Source organism: Gavia stellata, chromosome 3 (assembly GCF_030936135.1).
Source record: "Gavia stellata isolate bGavSte3 chromosome 3, bGavSte3.hap2, whole genome shotgun sequence".
In the NCBI taxonomy this organism is placed as follows: Eukaryota; Metazoa; Chordata; class Aves; order Gaviiformes; family Gaviidae; genus Gavia; species Gavia stellata.
The window spans coordinates 97,042,218-97,064,032 of NC_082596.1; the positions used below are offsets into that span (position 1 = coordinate 97,042,218).

At 40.4% G+C, this 21,815-nt stretch overlaps 1 protein-coding gene across 1 annotated transcript in view; it reads left to right on the plus strand.

Annotated features, from left to right (window-relative positions):
- The window catches only part of JARID2 (jumonji and AT-rich interaction domain containing 2), a 224,261-nt gene that overhangs the window by 170,737 nt on the left and 31,709 nt on the right, over positions 1-21,815 (plus strand). Inside the window, exons 5-6 of the mRNA XM_059835974.1 lie at positions 4,463-4,639; positions 15,386-15,615. Coding sequence (XP_059691957.1) covers positions 4,486-4,639; positions 15,386-15,615 — 384 coding nt within the window. The 5' untranslated portion in view covers positions 4,463-4,485. The remainder of the gene's footprint in view (positions 1-4,462; positions 4,640-15,385; positions 15,616-21,815) is intronic.

Here is a 21,815-nt window from a genome sequence, read left to right on the forward strand (position 1 = left end):
CGTGTGTGTATGTATGCGTCTGATGAACCTGCAGTTTTCCTTACTCTCATGCCATTTTGGAGGGTTTTTATCACCTTGCTGTCATACATAATTTTCATGATAAATACCTGTTATTCATGGAGAAACCTGAGAGCAACAACTCTCAACCAAGTCTGTCTGTAAGGAAAACCACCATGTTCTTAACCTGAGATGAAGACAGGCCAGATTTATGAGGAAGGGCAATATATTTTGTTAGACCAACTGATATAGCTGGAAAAACCAAACCAGCTCTTGAGTGCACATTCTTCTCCACATCTCCAATGGTCCTAGACATTCGTGGCTACAGTAACATTATTTAGTGTTGTTTATGCAAATTAGCAGCTTTGAGTAACTAATGGGGTCTCCTGTAGAGGTAGGCTATGTCATCATATACGCGTCCCTGTCTGGTCTCGGAGATGATGAGCAATATTTAGGAATCTTTATTATAACAAAGAAGGTGAGTGATCACCTAGCTTCCACTCTTAACGGTGTGGCTTCGCTTGTATGAGCTTCATGAGTTCCTCAATCATGAGAAGTCTGAGTTCTATTTCTGAAAGAGGACTTTTGGGAGGTTCTCTTAGCTCTTTGCTTGGTGTAAACCACCAGTGCACATCAACTGGTCACGCTTACACACGTTAGGTGTTGCCTAATCAACATGATTGTTATTCTTTTAGCTTGAATGAAATCACAGTGTACTTACAGGTTTGTCTTCCCTTCAGTTTGCTCATAAAGGGAATTTGCAGTATTTTGAGATTGAGCAGCCTGTTTCAGTATGTACTAGTGTTTTCTCAGCCTTTTGGACATGTTTAGCTACATAAAGTGAAAGTGGTTTTAACCTGCTCAACCCATAGGTGTGAACAAACTCTCAGTATTTGAGGCTATTCCAGAACTGTAATCTTATTATAAAAGGCAATGATAAAAATAGTTCTAATACAAAAAGTAAGCAAGAAAACTCAAAGCTTTTAGATTTCTTTCAGTGTCTTCTATCCGTAACAATGCTTAAATAGAACAAAAAGCGCGAGTCCAGTCTTTGTTTCTTTCTTTCTGTTTTGCAAGTCAACTTTAATAAATATGTAGGAAGAGCTGGGGGGGAGGAGGTGACCCAGACTGAACGCCAGCTTTTCTCTGAGGTCTCATATTGCAGAGCACTTAGATTGGTGAAGTGAGGGCTAGCAGGACTCTCTTGTGTTATTGGACGTTGCTAGTCTAATTTCTCTGGAAATGTACTTCCCAAACAGTCCCAGCTGTCCCAGGAATGCAGTTTAACCATTGTTGTTCATAGTTCTCAATTGGAAAGAATTAAAAAATGTCATTCTGACCGAAGATTTATGCACTGAGATTACAACAATTGAATACCAGGAGTTAGGTGAAGTTTGTATCTGCTCTCACACTTGGGTTAGACCCTCCCTCCTTTCTAAGCAGAATGACACGGTACTATATTTTATTCTGTGCTTCAAAAACAAAAAGGAAAAAAGAAAAAAGATTGCTATTGCAATAGCAACATTTGCATCGCAGATGATCATTTTTTTGCTGGTTGCTGTTGAAAGCAGCTGACAAAAAAGCTCAGGGATGTGGAACTCCAGGGAAGATGAGGCTTAGAGAATAGATGCTGTATCTGGTCTCCTGTTTTAGTGTCTCAGAAGGACAAAATTTCTGACTATTTCTCTAATTATAATAGCGAGATTTCAGTCTGTGTTTGAGTCTAATTTTGAGGGTTCCTAACAGTAAGTTTCTTTTACTGCCATCATTTGTCAGTGCGTTAATGCACTGATGGTGCCAGACTTCGGATCCTGATGAGAACTGGTGCACAGTACAGACTTGCAGAGGTAATAACTTCTCAATCCATACCACAGACTTGGATACCTAGATGGAAGTAAAAAGACAATTTATTTTTCAGGCAGCACTGTTCTAGAATAACTGTCCCTAATAATGTTTCAGAGTGTTCTAGTTAGTTGCTGTTGAGACTTAAAGCTCCCCTCCAAGCAGAAGAATTAATGTGCCTCTCAGCACCTCTTACCTACTATGGTTGATTGCTTAGAGTGTGCCAAAAAGTTCTGGGCTTGCATAAAAAACATGAAGGTTTTTGTTTCTGTAAGTTGCTATAGCTCCCATGCCTTGAAATATGTCAGCAGTCTTAATTTGGTCATTATTCTATATAAATATGAAAGTTGTGGCATGCAAAAGGCTTTCCCCCTAGGATAACGGTATGTGTCCACACTTTTATGTCTAGGTTGGATGGATTAATACGTACATTATATCAGGGAGGAGGAATCGTCATGCCCTAGGTGCTCCTGCAGTGTTTCCCCTAGCTGTCCCAGGGCTACCACCAATGCACAGCACAGAGTGCCAGTGGGGAGTTTCTCTCTGCTTCTCCCCAAGGCAGCCACAGTCCCAAAGGGGCCGTTATAGACACCAAGAGCAAAGGTCTTTACAGGTCGGGGCTAAGCCCCACACAGCTGCTCACTTGCTCTCCCCTCAATGGGATGGAGGGGAGAATTGGAAGGGTAAAAGTGCAAAAACTCATGGGTTGAGATAAAGACAATTTAATAGGTAATGCAAAAGCTGCGAGCACAAGCACAGCAAAAGGAGGAGTTCATTTGCTACTTCCCATTGGCAGGCAGGTGTTCAGCCATCTCCAGGAAAGCAGGGCTCCATCACGCATAACGGTTACTTGGGAAGACAAATGCTATAACTCCAAAAGCCCCCCTTCCTCCTTCCCCCAGCTGTTAATTGCTGAGCACAATGTCATATGGTCTGGGGTATCCCTTTGGTCAGTTGGGGTCAGCTGTCCTGGCTGTGTCTCCTCCCAACTTCTTGTGCACCCCCAGCCTGCTCGCTGTCGGGGCAGTGTGAGAAACAGGAAAAAAAAAAAAAAAGCCTTGACGCTGTGCGACCACGGCTCAGCAATAGCTAAAACATCCCTGTGTTATAAATACTGTTTTGGTCACAAATCCAAAACATAGCACCATACAAACTACTATGAAGCAAATTAACTCCATCCCAAGCAAAACCAGTACACTTTAGAAAAGGATGGTTCATTGCAGAAATAGCCTATCCCGGATTTTGTAGCAAATTTAGGTGTCCATTCCTTAAAATGTAATTTTTGTAGTTAAGAGTATTTTGTACAAACCTGGTGGGAGTAGAAAACACGCAACCCAAAAATAAGCTTTAGTTAGTTGGCAATGGCAACACCAACAGCTCAAGACCAAACAAAACACAGAATTGCTGTTCTGAAGAGCTTGAAGCCAGAAGTGTTTCCTAAGGAAGGATCAGCCAAATAGCCACTACCTCTTGTTTTTGGCTGTAGCACAGCTCTCTTTTTTTTATTTAGCTACAGGAAAATAATTGAAGTGATAAGTCCCCATTCTCCACTTCCATTTACTTTGTATTTTTCCCTTTCTTCACTAAAAAAATCTTTTTGTGAATAAGTAGAAGGCTCCTAGGGCACCTGTCCCTCCAGGGGATAGACAGAAGACTCATTTCAAAGTAGAAGCTAATATTGGGCATAAGGGAAAGTCTCCATTAGTTGTCAGCAGTATTTGTACATTTAAAAATAGTTATTAGATTGCTGCAATCATGTCATGTCTCCCGATGCAGTGCAGGGAAACCTATACACTGTCGCATGACATGCGTAAAAGAAATTTTGTGCAAGAGTTAAATTAAAACCCCGTGGCGTTGTTAAGTTTGTGAATCCTCACTTCTCTCTCACTGAATTGCATGTTGTATCTTACCCTTGCTCAAATAAGGCAGGTTAGGGGGAGCGTCATGGGAAGGAAGCAAGAGAAGAGAAGCAACATCCTCGAGGAGCACACGGGGAATCGGGAGACCTTTGCTCTTTTCTCTCCTTTGCCAGGGACCTGCTAGGACAAATTTAAGGATCTCAGTGTCTCAGTTTTTCTCTTTATTTAAAACCAAACCAGAATACTGCAAAGCATTGTGTACAATACTGTAGAGGTCTGCAAAGCATTGTGAAGTTTAAATACTATTATTTTATTGTAATAGTAACTTAAAAATATTACCAGGGTGCAGACTGGTTTGTAAATGCTCTTTTTTCTTCTGTTTGGAAAAGCTGTAAGCTTCTAGTTTGTGCGTTAAGACTTCAGTGAGGCACTTAAGCACACATTTGAAATTAAGCATGTGCATTAGTCCTTTTCTGAATACACAAAGCTATTAATTAGGGCTTGAAGCAAGACTGACTGTCTAAAGTATGAATAGAATGTGCTCGGGGGTGTGTGAAAACCCTGCTTTTCAAGCACATACGTATTCTGTTGGTAAAAATTAATAAATAAAAAACCTCCAGTTAGTCATGCACTAGTGTGACCTTCCATCTCTGAGTCCCCCTCTTCCCTTGCTATGCATAACACTAAAGTAGGTTATGATCAATATGGTTAGTGCAGTAAGTGAATGTAATGATGCTAATGAGCGATTTCTTTATAATGACCAGGTTCTCCAGCCCTGCCCAGCAACATGGTATATTTTGGAAGCTCTCAGGATGACGAGGATGAAGAGGAGGAGGAGGAGGAGACAGAGGACACAAAAACAGCCACAAACAATGCTTCATCATCATGCCAGTCAACCCCCAGGAAAGGAAAAACGCATAAACATGTACCAAATGGGCAAGGTAGGTCCTAAATAGTGCTGTTCTCCTACACTACCTCGTAAAGAAATTTGTGAATTGGATGTGCTTAATCCTTGTCCTTCTGGATCTGAGTGAAAAAAGGAGGCAGGCCATAATGGGAAAATGGAGTGAGATGCAGTGTTAGCATCTGCTGCTTTAACCTGTTTCTCCTGACAATCTGAACTACATCTGTGGCAGAACTATAACTGCAGGGCTGGAATTATATATATACACACACACACACACACACATACTGGAGTTATACACACACATACGTATAGCCACACACAGTCACTCTCTCTCTCTGACTTTTTTGAGACTGATATTTAATCTGGAATGATTTTATTTTATCAAAATTAAATATAAGTGTTCATAAGTGTTATCAAAATGTGTGGCAGGGCAACACTTAATTTCTCACATGCAATATTGATACCACAATTGCAGTAGGTTAAGATACTGCATTCATGTTGTCGACTGAAAGGTTTTATGGAAGAAGCTTTTTCAAGTCAGTTATTTCTTTGCAAATCAACAAAAGCTGCATTCGTTACATGGTATTTCTGTCACCATGTCCTCGTGCCATATCTTGATAAATGGATCTGTGTATGTTGCAACATCACCTAGTGTAGAATGGAAGACCTAAAAGCCAGGCTGAAAATTTTCTGAGCCTGCTGTAATGCTGCACTGCCAAAGTCCTGTGTGATGTGGTTCTCTCTCCAGCAAGAGCTCTTGTATCGTAACAATTCTGTGCCCTCTCTGCCTGACGTCATTTCAAAATGGTGCCTGTGCTCTCCGTTCCCTTCCTCAGTATTAGTTTACCATGAAAATCTTTCCTTCTGGTGACGGCCCATTCAGCTCTCCTCCTCTTAGTAGGAGGACTGAGAGGAAGGTCGCTACAGTGCACTTTGAGAGATGGTTGTGACCTGTGCCTGCTTTTTTGGGGGATTTTTTTGGGGGGTTGGGGTTTTTTTTGTTGTGTGTGCGCTACTTTCTGCTCTGAAGAAGAGATTAGTAGATCCCAGTTACTTCACTGTGCTGGTCCTCGTCTCTGCTTTTCAAAAGGGAGTTTTCTATAAAGGACGCCCTTGTTACATATACCAAAATTACTTCTCATGACTATGTCTGAATCTCTCTTTTATTGCACACCTAAGCTCAAAAACTCTCTTTTTGTGAACCATTTGTGGAGAAGAGCAAGGGGTCGTTAAACCTAATACCATTTCAACCGTCAGTTGTGAGCAGGAGCTTTAAAGCTGTAAAAGCCATGGATCAAAACTTGGCACTTTGGATTGATTTCTAAATAACCCCCCCCAAAATAACAGGCAGAAAACTCTACATATGGAAAATGAGATTGCGCATAACAGAACTGCTGCCTTAGAGTTTTAAATGTGATACATCATTACAAAAGGAGCCGATCATGTTCCTTGAGAATGTCCCAGATGGCAACCACTTTGAAATTAGCTCACAACCAGAGACACCTGAAATCTTAATTGGGGGTAAGTAAAGGCAAACTTAATGAGCCATCTAATGGCTTCATAATCTTTATCAATATAGATCAGAGTGAGCATAAATGAAGCTGCTGCTTTAATAGAACTGCAAAAGACCTTTATAAAATACATAGGAGACAATGTGAGATGTTTTGACAAAGGTGATGAAACAGGAATTCCCAGAGAAGGCAGCTTCTTCTTCTTCGTCATAGTAATTTCGTTTTTTCTTCTTCTTCTTTTCTTTTTTTTTTTTAATTAAAATCTCCTTACCCAGGGGTATTCCCATTTTTCAGTGTCTGTTATTTTGGTTGACAGCCAATAGTATTTTCGTTTCCTGTGAATAAAGTAGGTTCTGGTTCATGTGTGTCTGTTTTAAATGAGACCACACACAAAGGCAGACCAGGAATGGGTGCAGCAAATGAACTTAATCTAGCGTGAGAGTCTATTTTTAATGAATTAAAGTCTTTTGTTTTTAATATACAATGTGTAGTCAAGCACTTTGGACCTGAAAATGCTAAGCATTTGCTATGACATACAACAACAAAGGTTCAGAGCTTGATTAATGTCATTAGACAGTGTGAAATGATTGCTTTCTACTAAATGGGGGCCAGAACAACTTTCCTGGGTGAAGTCATTTGTCAATATCCTCTTTTGACACCAATATGGGGTGTTATTAAGGTTGCACACCAAACTATTTGTTATAACCTAGCCTGTTGAGCCACCTTTTGGACAGCAAACTCAATCGAAAATGCCTGAGTATGAATAAGAAGCACGTATAACACGTGGCATAGCTTGCTGCACGAATTGAAGTAATTAGCTCAACTGGCTTGTCGCCTTCCAACCTTACCACTTACATGGATATATTTAAAGCATCAGATTGTTACCTGTGCCTTTTCATCCTCCTTTCTTAGTACGTCTGATGTTCTGCACACATATCCAACTGTTAAAGAGCAAAGTAAAATGTTTGGCAGGAGAGGTGTTTATCCCCCACATTCATGGGAGTGTGGAAAAGGGGTACATAGCTATGTGCAAGTCTTTCCTTTGTGCAATGTCTTAGTGCAGGCAGTGACAGTCTTGCGGTTAAACCGTTTTCTAAGATACTGCTGTGGTTGCCACAAGGGAAAATGGTAGAACCGTGCTCTTAAAAATTGGTTTCATGTCATTGCCAAACTTCAGCTGATTAGGCTGGGTCTGACATATGTTAAGATAAGTTAGTGGCAGATAAAGGCTTAGATGTCATTGGTGGTGCTTTGTGCCTTGGTTAGAAACTCGTATTAGTTCTGGGTAGGTACCTCTCATGTCGTGTGGGATGTTCTGCATGTAACTCTTTCCATTACTGTCTTCTTCAGCGTGCTTAAACTTACAATGAACAATTCTCACTAAGAGAAGGTACTGTCTAAAGACTTTCAGGTTTCGTTTGCAAGTGAACTGTTCTCTTGCAATGTAAAGTAAAACGTGTGAGTGGTTCTTACTTGCTTATGGATTAAGGTATGATCTCGCAGTACATGTCAGAGATTAAATCAGGTCAGAGAAGACCCCAGGAGGTCATCTAGTCTTACCTCTTCCGCAAAATACCATTGATAACTTCTCTGACAAATTCAGCAATAAAATTGGCAGAGGTTTGTGCTTTTAATTATATATGTCTTTTGACGAGGGAGAGATTTTAGAAGCTTTCTAAAACTTGATGTGGAATTCTGGTCCTAATCAGAATGATTTTAATTGAGTTAGGATTTATAGCGGGGTTAAAATGGTGAAAGGCCAGAAACTAATCAACTGAATCACTTGGTCTCCATATAGCTACTGACTTCAAACAGATATTTTCCCAGCTAAGAAACCATATGAACATTTAGTTGGAATAGAGAAATCCTTCTTGCTGTTTCAGTCAAGGATTTAATCTTTTTAAAGCACGTAGTTCCCTTTTAACTTCGGACCTTCTAAGTAAGATTATGGTGAATTTCAAAATTAACATATGGAAAATTAGGGATTATATGGTGCTGCATATTGCAGCAGATGGAGCAGAGGTTTGGATGACTGTGTTGTAATTGCAGCCCTGTTACTGACCCTTTTGAGTGTGGGTGTAGGAACCCCGTAATTCTCGGTGTTTAGATCCAGAACGCCCAGCCACGGGATGCCTGCGTGCTGTTCTGATGGATATGCTTATTTTCCAGCTTGTATTTTGTATGCATCTCAGATGACCATCAGTCTATCTGAGGCTATTACACGGCTTTGAACGCAAGGAATTCAGTAGAAGAAGCAGGCAGGAGCATTGGCTTAAACAATGCGTTTTTTTCTTCACTGTAGCTGCCAGGTGTGGGGAGAAACTTCTCAGCCACAGCCTGGATGACAGGGCATCTTGCCAACACGGAGGAGGAGATGGAGAGACATTGATCTATTGGAAAATTGACCTTATGCAAAGGGAGGAGGGAGTCAGTCATCAGCTGCTGCGGGCTGACGTGCAGGGAAAGCAGGTTCTCCGTAAGCAAGAGGTACTCTGCTTCCCTGGGGGACAGGGAGGTACCGAGTCTAAATTACATCTCCCTGCTGCTTGGAGGAAATTCCAAGTTGTAGGTAAGAGGGTAGGCTTAGGTCTCTTTCTTTAAAACTAATTCTTTGAATTCCTCACAATTAAATAAATCCTACTTTGATTTCATTCTGTGGCACACTGGAAGGTTTTCTCTGCAGGCTCCTGAAGGCAATGTTTGCAAGTGCCAAGTGTTTTGTTAGGCAGGCTGGGATCGGGAGCTGGAAGATGCAGTTAGGGAGTTGTTGGGTTATCGGTCCCATCACAAGAGCAAAAGGGGATAGGCGTTACTCTACTTGAAAGGGCTTGTGGACTGGAAAAGGGCCTCAGGAGGAGCAGTGTACACAGATACAGTTGCGTAGACAACTTTGAAATTGCATGCAGCAGGCTACAGTTCCTCTAATAATGGTTGGCTAATTTCCTCAAGAAGGATGATTGCAGGATTAGGTATTTCTCACACCAGCACAGCAGTTCAAAGGTGGAGAGAAGTGCACATCTAGGCCAGCATACCTCGGAATGTTGCGTTTGTCTTCGGACGCTTGAGACGGACAATTAAGTTCTAATTAATTTACATTTAGGAAAACAGAGTTAGCCATTATTATTTGTAACCAGACTTCTTCATAAAGGGCAGTCTTATTTCCTAAGCTGGAGCAAGCCAGCTCCACTGTGTCAGAAAACCTGCTGGGTCAGAAATGGTTACTGGTCCGTGCTGTGTTTCGTTAACGTGGTCAGATAAAAATTGCTCTGCATGCCTTTTGCCTGAAATGAGCAGGGGAGAAAATGGTATAGACGCCTTTTTTCTTGGGGCTCAAATTTCAAAACAGATCTGCCAGTAGTGCGTAGTAAGCAGGCACTGCTAGAAATACTATACTCTGCTTTAGTGCTGTCTTCCTCGCTTACCAGAAATACAGAAGAATGTTTCGCTTCTCAATTTGCAATGGATAATTTAGCAGAGTAATTTCCTTACATGTGTAGTAACAAAGATGATGCAGGAAAAGATTGTAGATATTTTTTCTTCTTATTTCAGGATATAGTTCAATGCAGCGTTGGTACATCTTGGGCTTAAGTGGCGTATCGTTTACATACATTACCATTTGAGAGTGTTGTGAGAATATTCTAATTTGTGATTGCAATTCCTCATTTAGTTTTGGTTTTAACTAAATTCGATATTTGTGGGTGGGTACATAAGACAGAGTCTTAGGCTTATGCATCTTTTTCAGTGAAATTGACCCTGGAGAGGTAGACATTTAGAAGAAAAATATTTTCTGCATCCAGCTAAAATGCAGAATGAGAAAATTTCAGGCAGAGTGCTACAATAGCTAATGGGTAGGCAATTATTTTGACGATTTACAGCCTTTTGTTGAAATACCATGGAACCAGTAATTGTTGCAATAAACATTTTTGCACATTTAATTTTTCTGCAAAAATATGTAACATGAAAATTACCCGTTTTGCAGTAATTTACATATTTAAATATGCAAATCAGACACAACACATTTGGGGATTTGCGGATTTTCAGTAGCTAGATGTATGACCTGTGGAGAAGAATAGGGGAGCTGGAAGTTGCTCAAAAAAATTGAATTGTTATCCTGGTGAGAGGTTCGTGATAACAGATAGACACTTCTTCTATGGACTTGCTGCTTAGCGAGTGACCCTTTTGATGTTGTTTGTGTCGTAATGGTTAGGCGAGAGTAATGAATTTGTGCTAAGATGAGACACTTGGTATTGAATTTTTGCAAACAGTGGCGTGGTGTCTCATACCAATAATGCTCCTCTCAGTGGCCCAATATATTCCTGTGCGCGAAGGGTTTTGAGCTATGTTATTGATAGTGTCAAAAAGAAATTCAGTGTTACCTGCCATGGTTCTGCTGTTTGACTTCTGTTAGCATGTAGCTATGGAAATTTTTTTGCAGAGTTGTCCACTGACAAATTGCATAGCGTTGGGTTAGGGCTGGAGAATTGCGGAACCAGCGGTGCCACACATTTTTATATGATGTTGTGGTGTCTTTTTCTCCTGAAGTACGTCTTTGCCACTGACCCTGAGTAGGTAGATCGTGTTGGGGGGCTCCAGAAGACAGCTTCTATCTCTGGAAATGGTTTATAGAAGTCTGAACATACCCAACACTTAAGGGAAACAATCGGCAGTATTAAAATACTCTGTTTTATGGAAGTAGATTATTGTTTTAGTTCCTCTGGGAGGGGAAAATAATTATTGCCTGGGTCCTTTAAGGCAGTTTGAGAGCCACATAAATGTTTTCACAGTGACTTAAAACTGAATTAAAGCCAGAGCAAGAATGTTTTTGTACAGTAACGGATACTTAATGCCAGAAAGTTGATTAATATTACATCTCTTCCCAAACATGATCTATGTAACAACATGAGGTTTGCATTGGAATAGCTGGCTCAGGTTCACAACATTGGCAAGGCTCCCTTTTTCTCCTTCTGAAAACAAAACTTCTCCCTTTCACTCTTTATCTTCCCTCTTTGTTTTGGATGGTTTTATGAATGCGCAATCACTTGCTTTATGCTGCACGAGCTCTGCAACATGCGGCATATGTGTACATGTATGGTCCATGCCTTTATCTTCCAGACGCTGGCATAAAGCAAAAAGGTTCGTACTTTAGTCCTCTGCTCTCCCTGAAACGGACACCCCTGTTATCTCAAGTATAAAGCATATCTGGTGCAGGAATAATCTCCAGGAGGGCTTGGGAGAGAAAGCTTTGCCCATGGAGTCAGCAGTTGGCTGAACCCAATCCAGTAATTCTGCTGCTTACACAGTGAAAGCCTGATTATTGTACGTCTTATAAATTGGCTTCTGAATGGCTGGCTGCATGTATCCTATAAAATATTTGCATGCAAATTAATTTTTAGGAAGACTTCAGAAAATTGCTGAAAACACAATAAATGTTTATAGCTCACTACAGTGTCAATTCCTGTAGCAAATGCTTAGTTAATCTGTAGTAATTGAGCACATCTGTGGCTTTACTTGATCAAAAATTTTTTTAGCCATTATTATAGCTGCACCTAGTACACGCACAATTTACACAGGTTGCATTGGTTTGCGTTGGGATTCTTTATCACAGTTTCAAATGAGATACCCTGAAGTCCCTGTATGGGATCCTGGGTGAATATTGGTGCCCGGGGTCCAGTTCCCTTGATGCAGAGACCACTGTAATGCATCCGTGGGGATCACGCCTGCCATAAGGTTTTGCTCTGCTGTCATAAATTATATCAGTGGTTTAAAAAAACCCCAGTGCTTGCGAGTTTTGAATGTAGTGGTTTAGTTTCTTTGCGTTTGATCATCACTGCTAACCAAAAGACTCACAAGTATTTCACTCTGGGACTCTTATTGTTTCAGCTTAATAGTAATACTAATTGCTTTGGAGGACACAGCATTTTGAGAATGAGCATTCAGATAGGATATGGATAAAAGGCTATCCATTTATTCTATTTGAAGTGTCTGAAGACTAATAATTTACTTGCAGTTTTAATTATTTGTTGGTAGTGGTCTTACCTCTAACTAAAAGCGGTTCTGGAAATACAGAGCTGGTTAAGTAGCATAAAATAATCATAATTCAAGACTACAGAATATTTCTGCTTTAATAATGTGAGTTTCACCACTTGTTGGGCTTTTTTTCTGTCCTTCTGGTTTTTAATGAAATTATTGATTCAAGGATGAAACCTTTATTGACTGCTCTTTCACGAGACAAAAAAATAACTGGGAGCAGAACACTGGATATTGTGAGTGTCAAGAGTTATCTCTAGGAAGGGAAATTGTGTCTAGGACATACCTATATCTGGGCTTAGTAAAGCATAAGGTACACCTTTTCTGATTTTCTGAATGCCTCAGAAATATTGAAGAGCTGGCAGACATGAAGGAGAATGCAATTTGCTGCATAAGGCAACAGAAAAGAATTAGTAGTCATTTTACTGTTAAATCAGGTTTGATCTCAGTAATATTTAAAACAGGATTTTGGTTTTGGGGGGAGTTTATTGTTTTCTTTCCTTTGAGAAGTGGGTGTTTCTGTCTTATTATCAATTATTTTTCAACAGTGAGACTTCTTGAGGGGCTTTTTGGTCTTACCTGGTGATTTAATCTTTTCACTGAACTGTCTTACTAGCTATTAGGGCCGGAGTTTAATCCTGTATTGTACTCTCTAAGTCTAAATAACTTCTACATTTTTACTCAGGTGGGAGCAAAATCATAGTTCAGGGGATTACACACACATACACAGACACACCCCCACCCCGCCTTAAATGCTTGGCTTGTTGGTAGTGTTTTGTAATTAATCAGGCTAATGTTTTGATACTTGTTCACATAATCTGTTTGTGAATTTTGCAGAACTTAGTATTGCAGAAAGGTTTTTATGCCTGTCTGGCAGGATATAACTATTCTAGGTGTTGGAAGAAACAAACACTGATCTTTACAGAAACTGATACCATCTCCTGTTTAACTAGAGCCAGCTTGACTAGAACTGGTTTGCATCTACGTCTCTCCCTTTTTATTGTGTTTTCAGGCTTTCAGCTTTTTAAGCTTTTCCTGTGAGACTGAAAATTTTTTCTCTCCCATTTCTCTCTTCCTCCTTTCAAGAATCTTACAAATTAAGACAAAAGATAATTACTCAGAGGGTAAAACTGGCAGGGTTCCCACGACACTTAAAATTAATGAGCTGCTGCATATAAAATATACCTTGTCTCATGTTCACTGGGTTTTTTTTTTTTTGATGAGCCATAAAAGTGCACAATTTGGCTTTTTGGCTGTGTTTTCTGTTTTAGTACTTTTCGGTTTATACAGTGGCAACTGATACAGAAAACTAATCTCTCTGACTTAACATTTCTGTATGAGGAGATCAGTATATACAATTTGTTCCCTCCACAGGAAAGTATCACTCGCAGTGATGAAATACATGTTAACGAAGCTGCCATAGGTTGTTTGTGCTATATCTTATTAAAAATAAATAGTCATGCTTCGTGCATCTGCAGCGCCTTCCCTCTGATATGAAAACTCCTTACAAAGGAGGATAAATGTGTTGTCGTGAACTCCCTGAGAGGGGTTGGCAATTATTATCAGTTCCATCACTGGGAATGAGACATGGAGGTTACGCGACTTTCCTGAAATCACTGAGAAATCCTTGGCTGGCTGGGGCAGCGCCAGTTGCTCCTGAGCTCAGGAGTGACGGAGCCATGGGGGGATTTGCGGTGACATCGCTGCCAACAGCTTTTCTCTCGTTCGTAGTCAATTTATGCAAGAGGGAAGGAAGAGAGGAGGAAGAGCAATTGCAATTTTTTATTTTTTACATAATCTGCTTCAACACTTACGACCGACTGAGTATGATAAGTGACCCAAATAACAGATTTGTCAATAGCTTGCTGGAGTTTCGGCTTTCAGAGGTGTGGTGGGAAGGTAGATAAGCTGGTTGGGAAGGTTTTGAGGTAGATGTCTACTCAAAAGCAGCTTAGATGACCCTCTTCTGTCCAGCAGGATTGTTGGTTGTTTATTATTACTACTATTACTACTACTACCACCGTAATACTACAGGACATCTGTAGAGACAGCTAAGCTTCACATTTTAGATAAAAAGGTATGTATCATAGGTATATCACGTTTAGTGACAAAAGGCGGCTTTCATTTCACAGGAAAACAATAGCTTAATTCATCTAGTTAGTATTCCCAAACAGATGGGGTGTGTTTTGTGTAATAAATATGATTTTTAGATACTTGTGCTATTAAATATTTATGAATGTTCTTATTTACATCCTTTCCTAAACCATGGCAAAAAAGGCAGGGGTAAAAAACAAGAGTAGGTGAGTAGAGAAGGCAGGAGGGCACTTGCCCTTGTGGGTATTGGATCACAAACCTCACAGACCTCTGTCAAGTGCTTCACTGAAGAGCGAGCAGCACTGACATAAGTTCACCATGTTTTTGATTAACAAACAAACACACAAAAAGAGAAATGTGACTTTTTTTTTTTTTAACCTCAGCTTTTCATGTTCCCTGACAACAAAAGAGCAGTGACTATTCTTAAATTCAGCAGAGGGACAGGAACAAAACTTGCTGAGATAGACTTGTATACATTTGCATAATATTCATTGTACAAAAATTAGGGTTTCTGTTCTATGCTTTGTTAGCCCTTGACTTCAGCAGGAGGCTAGGGTGCTCAGCATAGGTCCCAGCATTACTTTATATGACATGTTCCAAAATGGTTTTAGTGTTTTCCTTTCTTTGCAGAAGTACGTTTTTCTATTTGCAGCTTGTCTGCTATAGGCAAACTGCTGTCAGTTTGGTTCAGCAGTTTGGATATTGCTGAAAATAAAACGTGCTTTTTCATGGAATATTTCCTTTCTTTTACATTAATGTAAAGATAGATCCTTTTCCTGTTTAGGTTATGTTTAGAATTCCCTTGCTGCAACAGCAAAAAGTTAATTAAAACTGTCATAAATAAAAATAAAACTGATAAGTCTAAATTTAGGTCAATCAAAACAGTAATATACCTTGTACGTTTTAATTTGGATATTGAAGATAACGTGTGTTAACAAGCAAAGGAAGTAGGTCAGTAAATCTGTTCATATGAAGAAATATGCAAAATAGTGCTTCTATTTGTGTATTAAATTTACTTTTTAGATGTAAGGAAATGCTCACAGCAGAGAAAGTTGGGTTGTTTTGAATGAAGAGTTTGGTCCTGTATGTTTGTTGGTTTGGTTTTGTTTTGTTTTTTTCCTTAATAGTCTGATTTTCTCTCTTCTCAGTTTTCAATGGGTCCAGCAAATCATCGAAAGAGAAAGAACCTGCTCAGAAACACAAAAGCAAAGAGGCCACACCAGGGAAGGAGAGGAACAGCGAACATAAGGCTGAGAGCCGAAAAGACCAGGCTGCTGCTAATCACCATCCTACTACAAACACTGGCTCCTCTACGAAAGGGCTCACTGCTAACAACCACCACACTCTTCATAGATCGGCTCAGGACTTAAGGAAACAGGTAATGAATTGTACTCTACTGTGGACACATGGGAAACACAGACCTTTAAGGTGCTAGCTCCGTTTTCCACTGCCTGGCACAGAGGGAACATGGCAGTCCTTAAAAGCATGCTCTGGAGACAGCAGGGAGTTAATTTTCAGTGAATGAGAGAGAAAGAGAGAAAGAAGGAAAAAAGAAAAGTGATACATACATAGGAAGTCAGTATGATAAAGCATGCTTTACGACCTTGTCTTTATATTACCCAGCGTATACATATCAAAGAGTAAAGTTCACATTGCTATTTAGTAAACCTTTCTGACTGGCACTTCGGTTGGCCTCTCTGCTGACAGTGCCGAGGCTGGCAGCACATGGAAAAATGAACTCCTTTTGTGTACGGCTGGTCTGCTCGGGTTATCTTAGAGGCTCACTGGCATTGTAGAGAAGGTGACATTACGCTCAGTGTCTTGTATTGCATGTGGGCAACACAAACCTCGGAGTCCGGAAAAAATGTTTTGCCCGATGCATAAAGAAGGTGCTCCAGGATATTGCCTCCTTCACGGTGGACGTACCAGGTGGGGCGAAATTCAGACTTTCCTGTTACCTTGTTGAAAACTAGCAAAAAAATCCAGCAAGAGGTTTGTCTCAGCCTGACTTGGATTTGGATGTGGAAGTTTAGCAGACCAATCGTTCAGTGCTTGTGACTGGCATTTGGGCAGGATGCGTCTCCCATCTATTTTTGAAGATTGGATCAAAGGGCTCCTAAAATAGCAACTGTCAAATAAGTTTTTATAAAAGACTTTCAAAATCCCTGGTCCATGTCCTTATTAGTCTGGGGCTGGGTTAACAGCGTACCTGCGCTAGGGCTATGCAGTACAGAAAGCTTGCTGCACTTATGCCTTTTTTTTTTTTTTTCCCCCAGTCGTTATTTCTCAACAGGCCAATTAGACACAGTCTTTCTTTGCTGGCATCTAAAGGGTTTTTTTCCTAAGTAGGCTGGCCTGGACTCCAGTGGAGCTGGAACTGCCATCTTGTAGGGCTGTCAAGGCCTTAAATGGCACCTGTCAGTCAAAGGCTTGGAAATTAAAAATGGCAAAAAGTAAAACAGTGGTGCTCTTGCCAAGGAAATCTTCCATGCCCTGTGCTTCAGTGATGTTTAGCTTCTCCTGAAATGCCTCCACTGGATTTGTATTACCTTCTAAATCAAATTCAAAGTCCTGAAGGCTATCAACAGTATATTTCTCTGTACCTCTGTAAGACTTCCATTCCATATTCCCCCATGTCAATTTTTGCTTATCTAGTCATCAGCTTGAATGCCTGCCTTCTTTTGCATCCTTTTTGGCTTGCTTTTTTGTGACTACCAGCATCCTATGGTCCTTGCTGTGACATGCTCTGCCGTGAGCTCTTCATGTTGAACAAGTTTCCCAGAACGTAATGATGCACTTCTTACTTAATTGTTTTAACTCACTCGAACACTTGTGTGAAATGCTTTAAAGTTGTATCATCAAAGTATGAATGGTTAACATTTTTGTGAAAGTCTACTGCTGTCACTTGTGAAGATAGTTCTGAGAAGGGAAAAGACAGGTGTAGAAGATTTTTGTCCACGATCCAAGCGGGTTTTGCTTCGTAGAGTATTAGGTGTTTTCAATTGCGCTACACAAAATGGAGAGAAATTCTAAAGCAACGCAGTACAACCAACAGTCATGCCACAAGACACCTCACAGAGTGTGGTCCTCAAGCTTCAGAAAGTAAGGAGGCTGTTAGTGGAGATGATTTTAAAAAAAAAAAAAAAACAAAAAGGTTAGGCATTTAAATTTTCTTCTGCAACCCACAGTAACATAAGTACTTTTTTACCAATTTTAATGAAAATGTGGCTGTAACTAAAGGTGGATTATGCATTTTGCCTGACAGAAAGACTTAGCTTTGTGCAAAACCTTAGACTGAGCAGTTATGTGGCATTGCTAAATTTCCTACCCTTGTTCTGAGTCTTTGTTGACATTTTCAGTATTTTCCAAAAGGAGAGTTGTTTTCCCAGGGTGCCAGCCACATGTTCCTCCTCCTTCCAGTATGTTTTTGCTCCTTGTTCACGTGCATTTACATGGTTTATTTATGTGTGTGGTTTTGTTTTGTTCAGTCTTACAGAAAATAAAGGCAGAACACTAGAAATTACCCAAGATTTTCTTTTTTCCTCTCATTCTTTCTTTCCTTTTCTGGTGTGCACTTGCACTCGTCATGTGTTCCTTCTCTCTCTTTCTTCCTCCCTTGCTATCTTCCCAAATCCCCTACTTCAAAGGGGTTGTGGGCAGAGGAAATGTAGTTCAATGGGGCCCTCTCTCGGCCTAATATGGTAATTTAGCTCTGCAAAACTCCTATCAACACAGAAGTATTTTTATGAATGAATTCAAGATCAGTTGCATGATTTGAATTTGTTTGGGACCAAAACTGTTGTTGGTATTGCTAATGTTGCTGTTCTTATTGTGGTTGTTATCTAACAAGTTGTTTGTTGGCTTTATTTTGTGTGTGTGTGTATGTGTCTGGAGGATGGATCCTAGGTGCTGTGCAGAGGTGTGTATGTAGAGCAGTTCAAATCCAACAAACAAATTGCTGCAAGACTATGTGCTGGTCCCATTTGCTTTTTAAAAGACAACAAAATTTAAAATCTATCGTACCGTCTTTTACTGCAAGGGAAGTGTTCAGTAAAGTGGAGAAAAGAGTGGTCTGAAGACAAATATATGTCAGCAAAACTGAGAAGATAGCTGAAAAGCAAAGATAAGATTATTCGTATCCCTAGTTTCACCTTTAGCTCAAGACTTCGAGTCATGTAAGGCTAATGTCAATCACTCTGTTACTATTTGAATTAAATTGACTTCTTTCTTATGCGCTCAGTGTAAGCACTGCCTCGGGATGGAGCTGTGGCATAGACGCCCATTTGGTGAATCTGCGCACCTGGCAGTGTGGCCAATTTTTTAGGCTGACTCTGTGTGTGTATGTTTGGTTTGGGGGGAGACATATCAACAGTAGAAAGGTAAGAAAATGCCTACCACAATTTCTTGTTTCTTTTGGTTCCAATCGTCTGATGGGTCCTCAGCGACAAGTACAGAACAGGAACGTGTAGGTGATGACTGACCAGCCAGAATTTCACATTTGTCAATGTGAAATCCTGAATCCACCTGTTCCTTTGATGGTGGGCTGTGACCACATTGTTTGTTCCACTTGTTTCCAGCTAGATGTTTGTTGCAGCCTATTCCCATTTGAAGCGTGGTCTGTTCTGGTCTATATAGTACTGCTGTATCTTAAACATTATGCTGTCCTCTCTGAAAACACTCAAGATACCTGTGGGCATTTGGGGAGGGAAGAGGGAGCGGCATTTGAAAACCATCGTGTTATGTCTGCTGTAGAAGATGATGGTCCTGAGGAAGTTTTCAGCAGTGTTTCTTTCTTGTGGGGTCTCCTTGGTTAGCAACCAGAAAGAAATAAGTGAATTCCTTATGGTATTCTGCAAGCCAAGTGTTCTCTACTTCAGGACCTGTTCGTCATTGGAATAACTTCTCAAAGTTTGAATAAAAACTCCAAAATAGTGTGCTTATAATCTAGGATTGGAGGTTAGATAGCTGAAGCTTATGTACCTGTTCGGTTCAAGATTTGGCCCTGAAAGATCTAAGCTTTCGTTGTGTGGAGGTATTCTAACAACTCTAAACAGTTGTGATAAGTTGCTGTTTTCGTAATGAATTCAGTTTTCCAGAGTTTTGTATCTTGGCAGTTTTAATTCTGGCCTAAAGCTGATGGTGCTGATGGCATGTTTTCCTTTGAAGAGGAGGAGCATTGAAGATCTTGCCTTTCTCGATGACTATGTTTTGTTCTCAGGCCCCGTGTCAATCGCTCCTTGAGGAAGGAGTGCCCCAGGTGGCCCTTCAGACTTCTGGTCACAATTTCTTCAATAAAAATCCTAGGAAGGCTGGAGTGACAAGGTACCTCGATACAGCCTGACTGCTCACTCTGAGGTGTTATCTTGACTGTACTTGACAGCACAGTAATATAGCTATGGCCTCCTTGAAAGTTTCTGGAAAACCTCCCATAGAGGAGACTCCACAACATCCATTGACAGCTGCTTCTTCCATCGTTTTCCTTTTCTACTAGTGAGAAAGTTCTCCTAGTTGTGCCTCAGATCATCATTGTAGAGAATTAAAGTTGTTTTTCTCACGCTTTTCCCAGTGGACATGGAAAGAGCATTCACTGTTTCTTTTCAGAGGAGCTCCTTATGCATCAGAAAACTGTTACAGTTGTCCCATAGTCATCTCTTTCAGACTAAATAAGCCCAGCTCCTTTGGCTTTTCAGTAAAGATCATATTTTCCAAATACTTGAGCACTTTGTGCTCTTTTAGACTTGCTCCACTGTCTGAATTTTTCTTGCAGTGTGGGCCCGATGCTGGGTCCAGCCCTGCATAGGAAAGCCCGTGCTCCCATCCCTTTGCTTTCCGTCATCTTCGTAATAGAAAGTGATTTGCGTGCTTTGTACTACCGTCGCGTTTTGCAGCTCACTGTGGTCCCCAAATGTTACTCCACCCTTACATGTATTTGAGTTGTCCTTCCTAAAAATAGCACTTCCTCTTATTGTAGAAATGTTCTGAAAGAAGTTCTTCAAGATTGCCTTTGATTTTGACCTTGTCTCCAGAGTGCTTACAGCCCCTTCCAGGTGTGTGTCACTGGCAAATTTTACAATAATCCAAGTTACTGATGGAAGGACTTGGCAGAACCGAGGCCAAGGCAAGTCCCTGCAGAAAGTCACCTGAAATGCCCTCCCAGGATGGCAGCGAACTATGACAATGATAACTTCTCTCGAGGGTGATTTTATTTAATCCCTTGTGAAGCCACTTCAGAGTAATCATGTCTAGGACGTGTCTCGGGAGCTTGTTTGATGGAACGTCGCGTGGGACAGTGACTGGAGCCCTACTGAAGCGGAGGTGGTTCCTTACCTGCTCAGCCAGGTGTCTGTCAGAGGATGATTAAATTAGCTTGATGTGCTATTTTGGCAAAACTATGGGTGGGGTTTTTTGTTTTGTTTTTATTATTTTTTTGGTTTTAACAGTATCTTATTATCGTTTGTGTGTTTACAAAATAACTGTTTGATGATTTGTTCCAGAATGATTTTAGGGTTTGAAGTTAGATAGACTCCGCCAGCCATTAACTTATTTCATGCCCTAAGTCGTCTGGGTGCATTTTAGCTTACTGGGGTTGCCTTCCTAGCTCTTTTGCTGAGATTGATTATGTTATGTATTTGGTAAGTATTCAGTCAGTGGTACTTTTGGTGAAGGCTAACGCAAAAGAAGCACAAACACTTTAGCCAAACTGTTGCATTTATTTTCCTTCCTTGTGTGGTGATTGGTCTCTGCTGTTCTTTGTTGTCTTTGTATTTTTAAGGTTTTTATAATTTTTTTTCTGTTTCATTTTATGCCCCTTGCTAGCTGAAGTTTCTTTAGCTCCTTGGCCTTTCTGATTTTACCCATGCGTGCTTTTGCTGTTCCTATATTGTTGCCCTTAGTCACATAATTGTGTTTCCACTTTTTACTGTGATTCTTTTCTAATTTTCCAGTCATTAGAGAACTTTGTGAACAGGCATAATGGCCTGCGCTTTGTGCCCTTCCTCTGAGTGGGAATTGCTTTGGTTTGGCTTTTTTGCAGGTGGGGGGTTTTTTTGGTTTGGTTTTTTTTTTTTTCTTGTTTGCCTTTTTTTTAAGTCTGTTGTTCTTTCTCTACTGTTGTTACATCTTATATTTGAAAACTCATTTCATGATCACTGTCACCCAGATTACCTTCCCCTTCCAGTTCTCAATCAATTCTTCTCTATTAGTCTAGATGAAATCTGTAATCGATGTTCCTGGCTATTTATAAAACAAGAGATGTCCAATGCTTGTTCTGACTGCTGCAGGCAAGAGGCAATGTCTCAGCAGCTCTCTACCTGTGTCTGCTCTGCGGCATGAAAAAGTGCTGCAAAAGCCAAACCCAGGCTTCCATTTCAAATGCAGAGTACTGCCTAAATTTCAAGGGAAATAGCTAAATGCATTTCTGTTAGCACGTGTTTGCTTTCCAGATGATATCTCATACATCTTTGGAAAGCTCAAGGTAAAAGCTTGTGTCATCTGTTAACTGGATTTTCTTAAGTGTTTCTACCTTGGAAGCACAGGAAGGATAAGAATATGGATGGGTTTTAAAAGGGCGTTACTCCT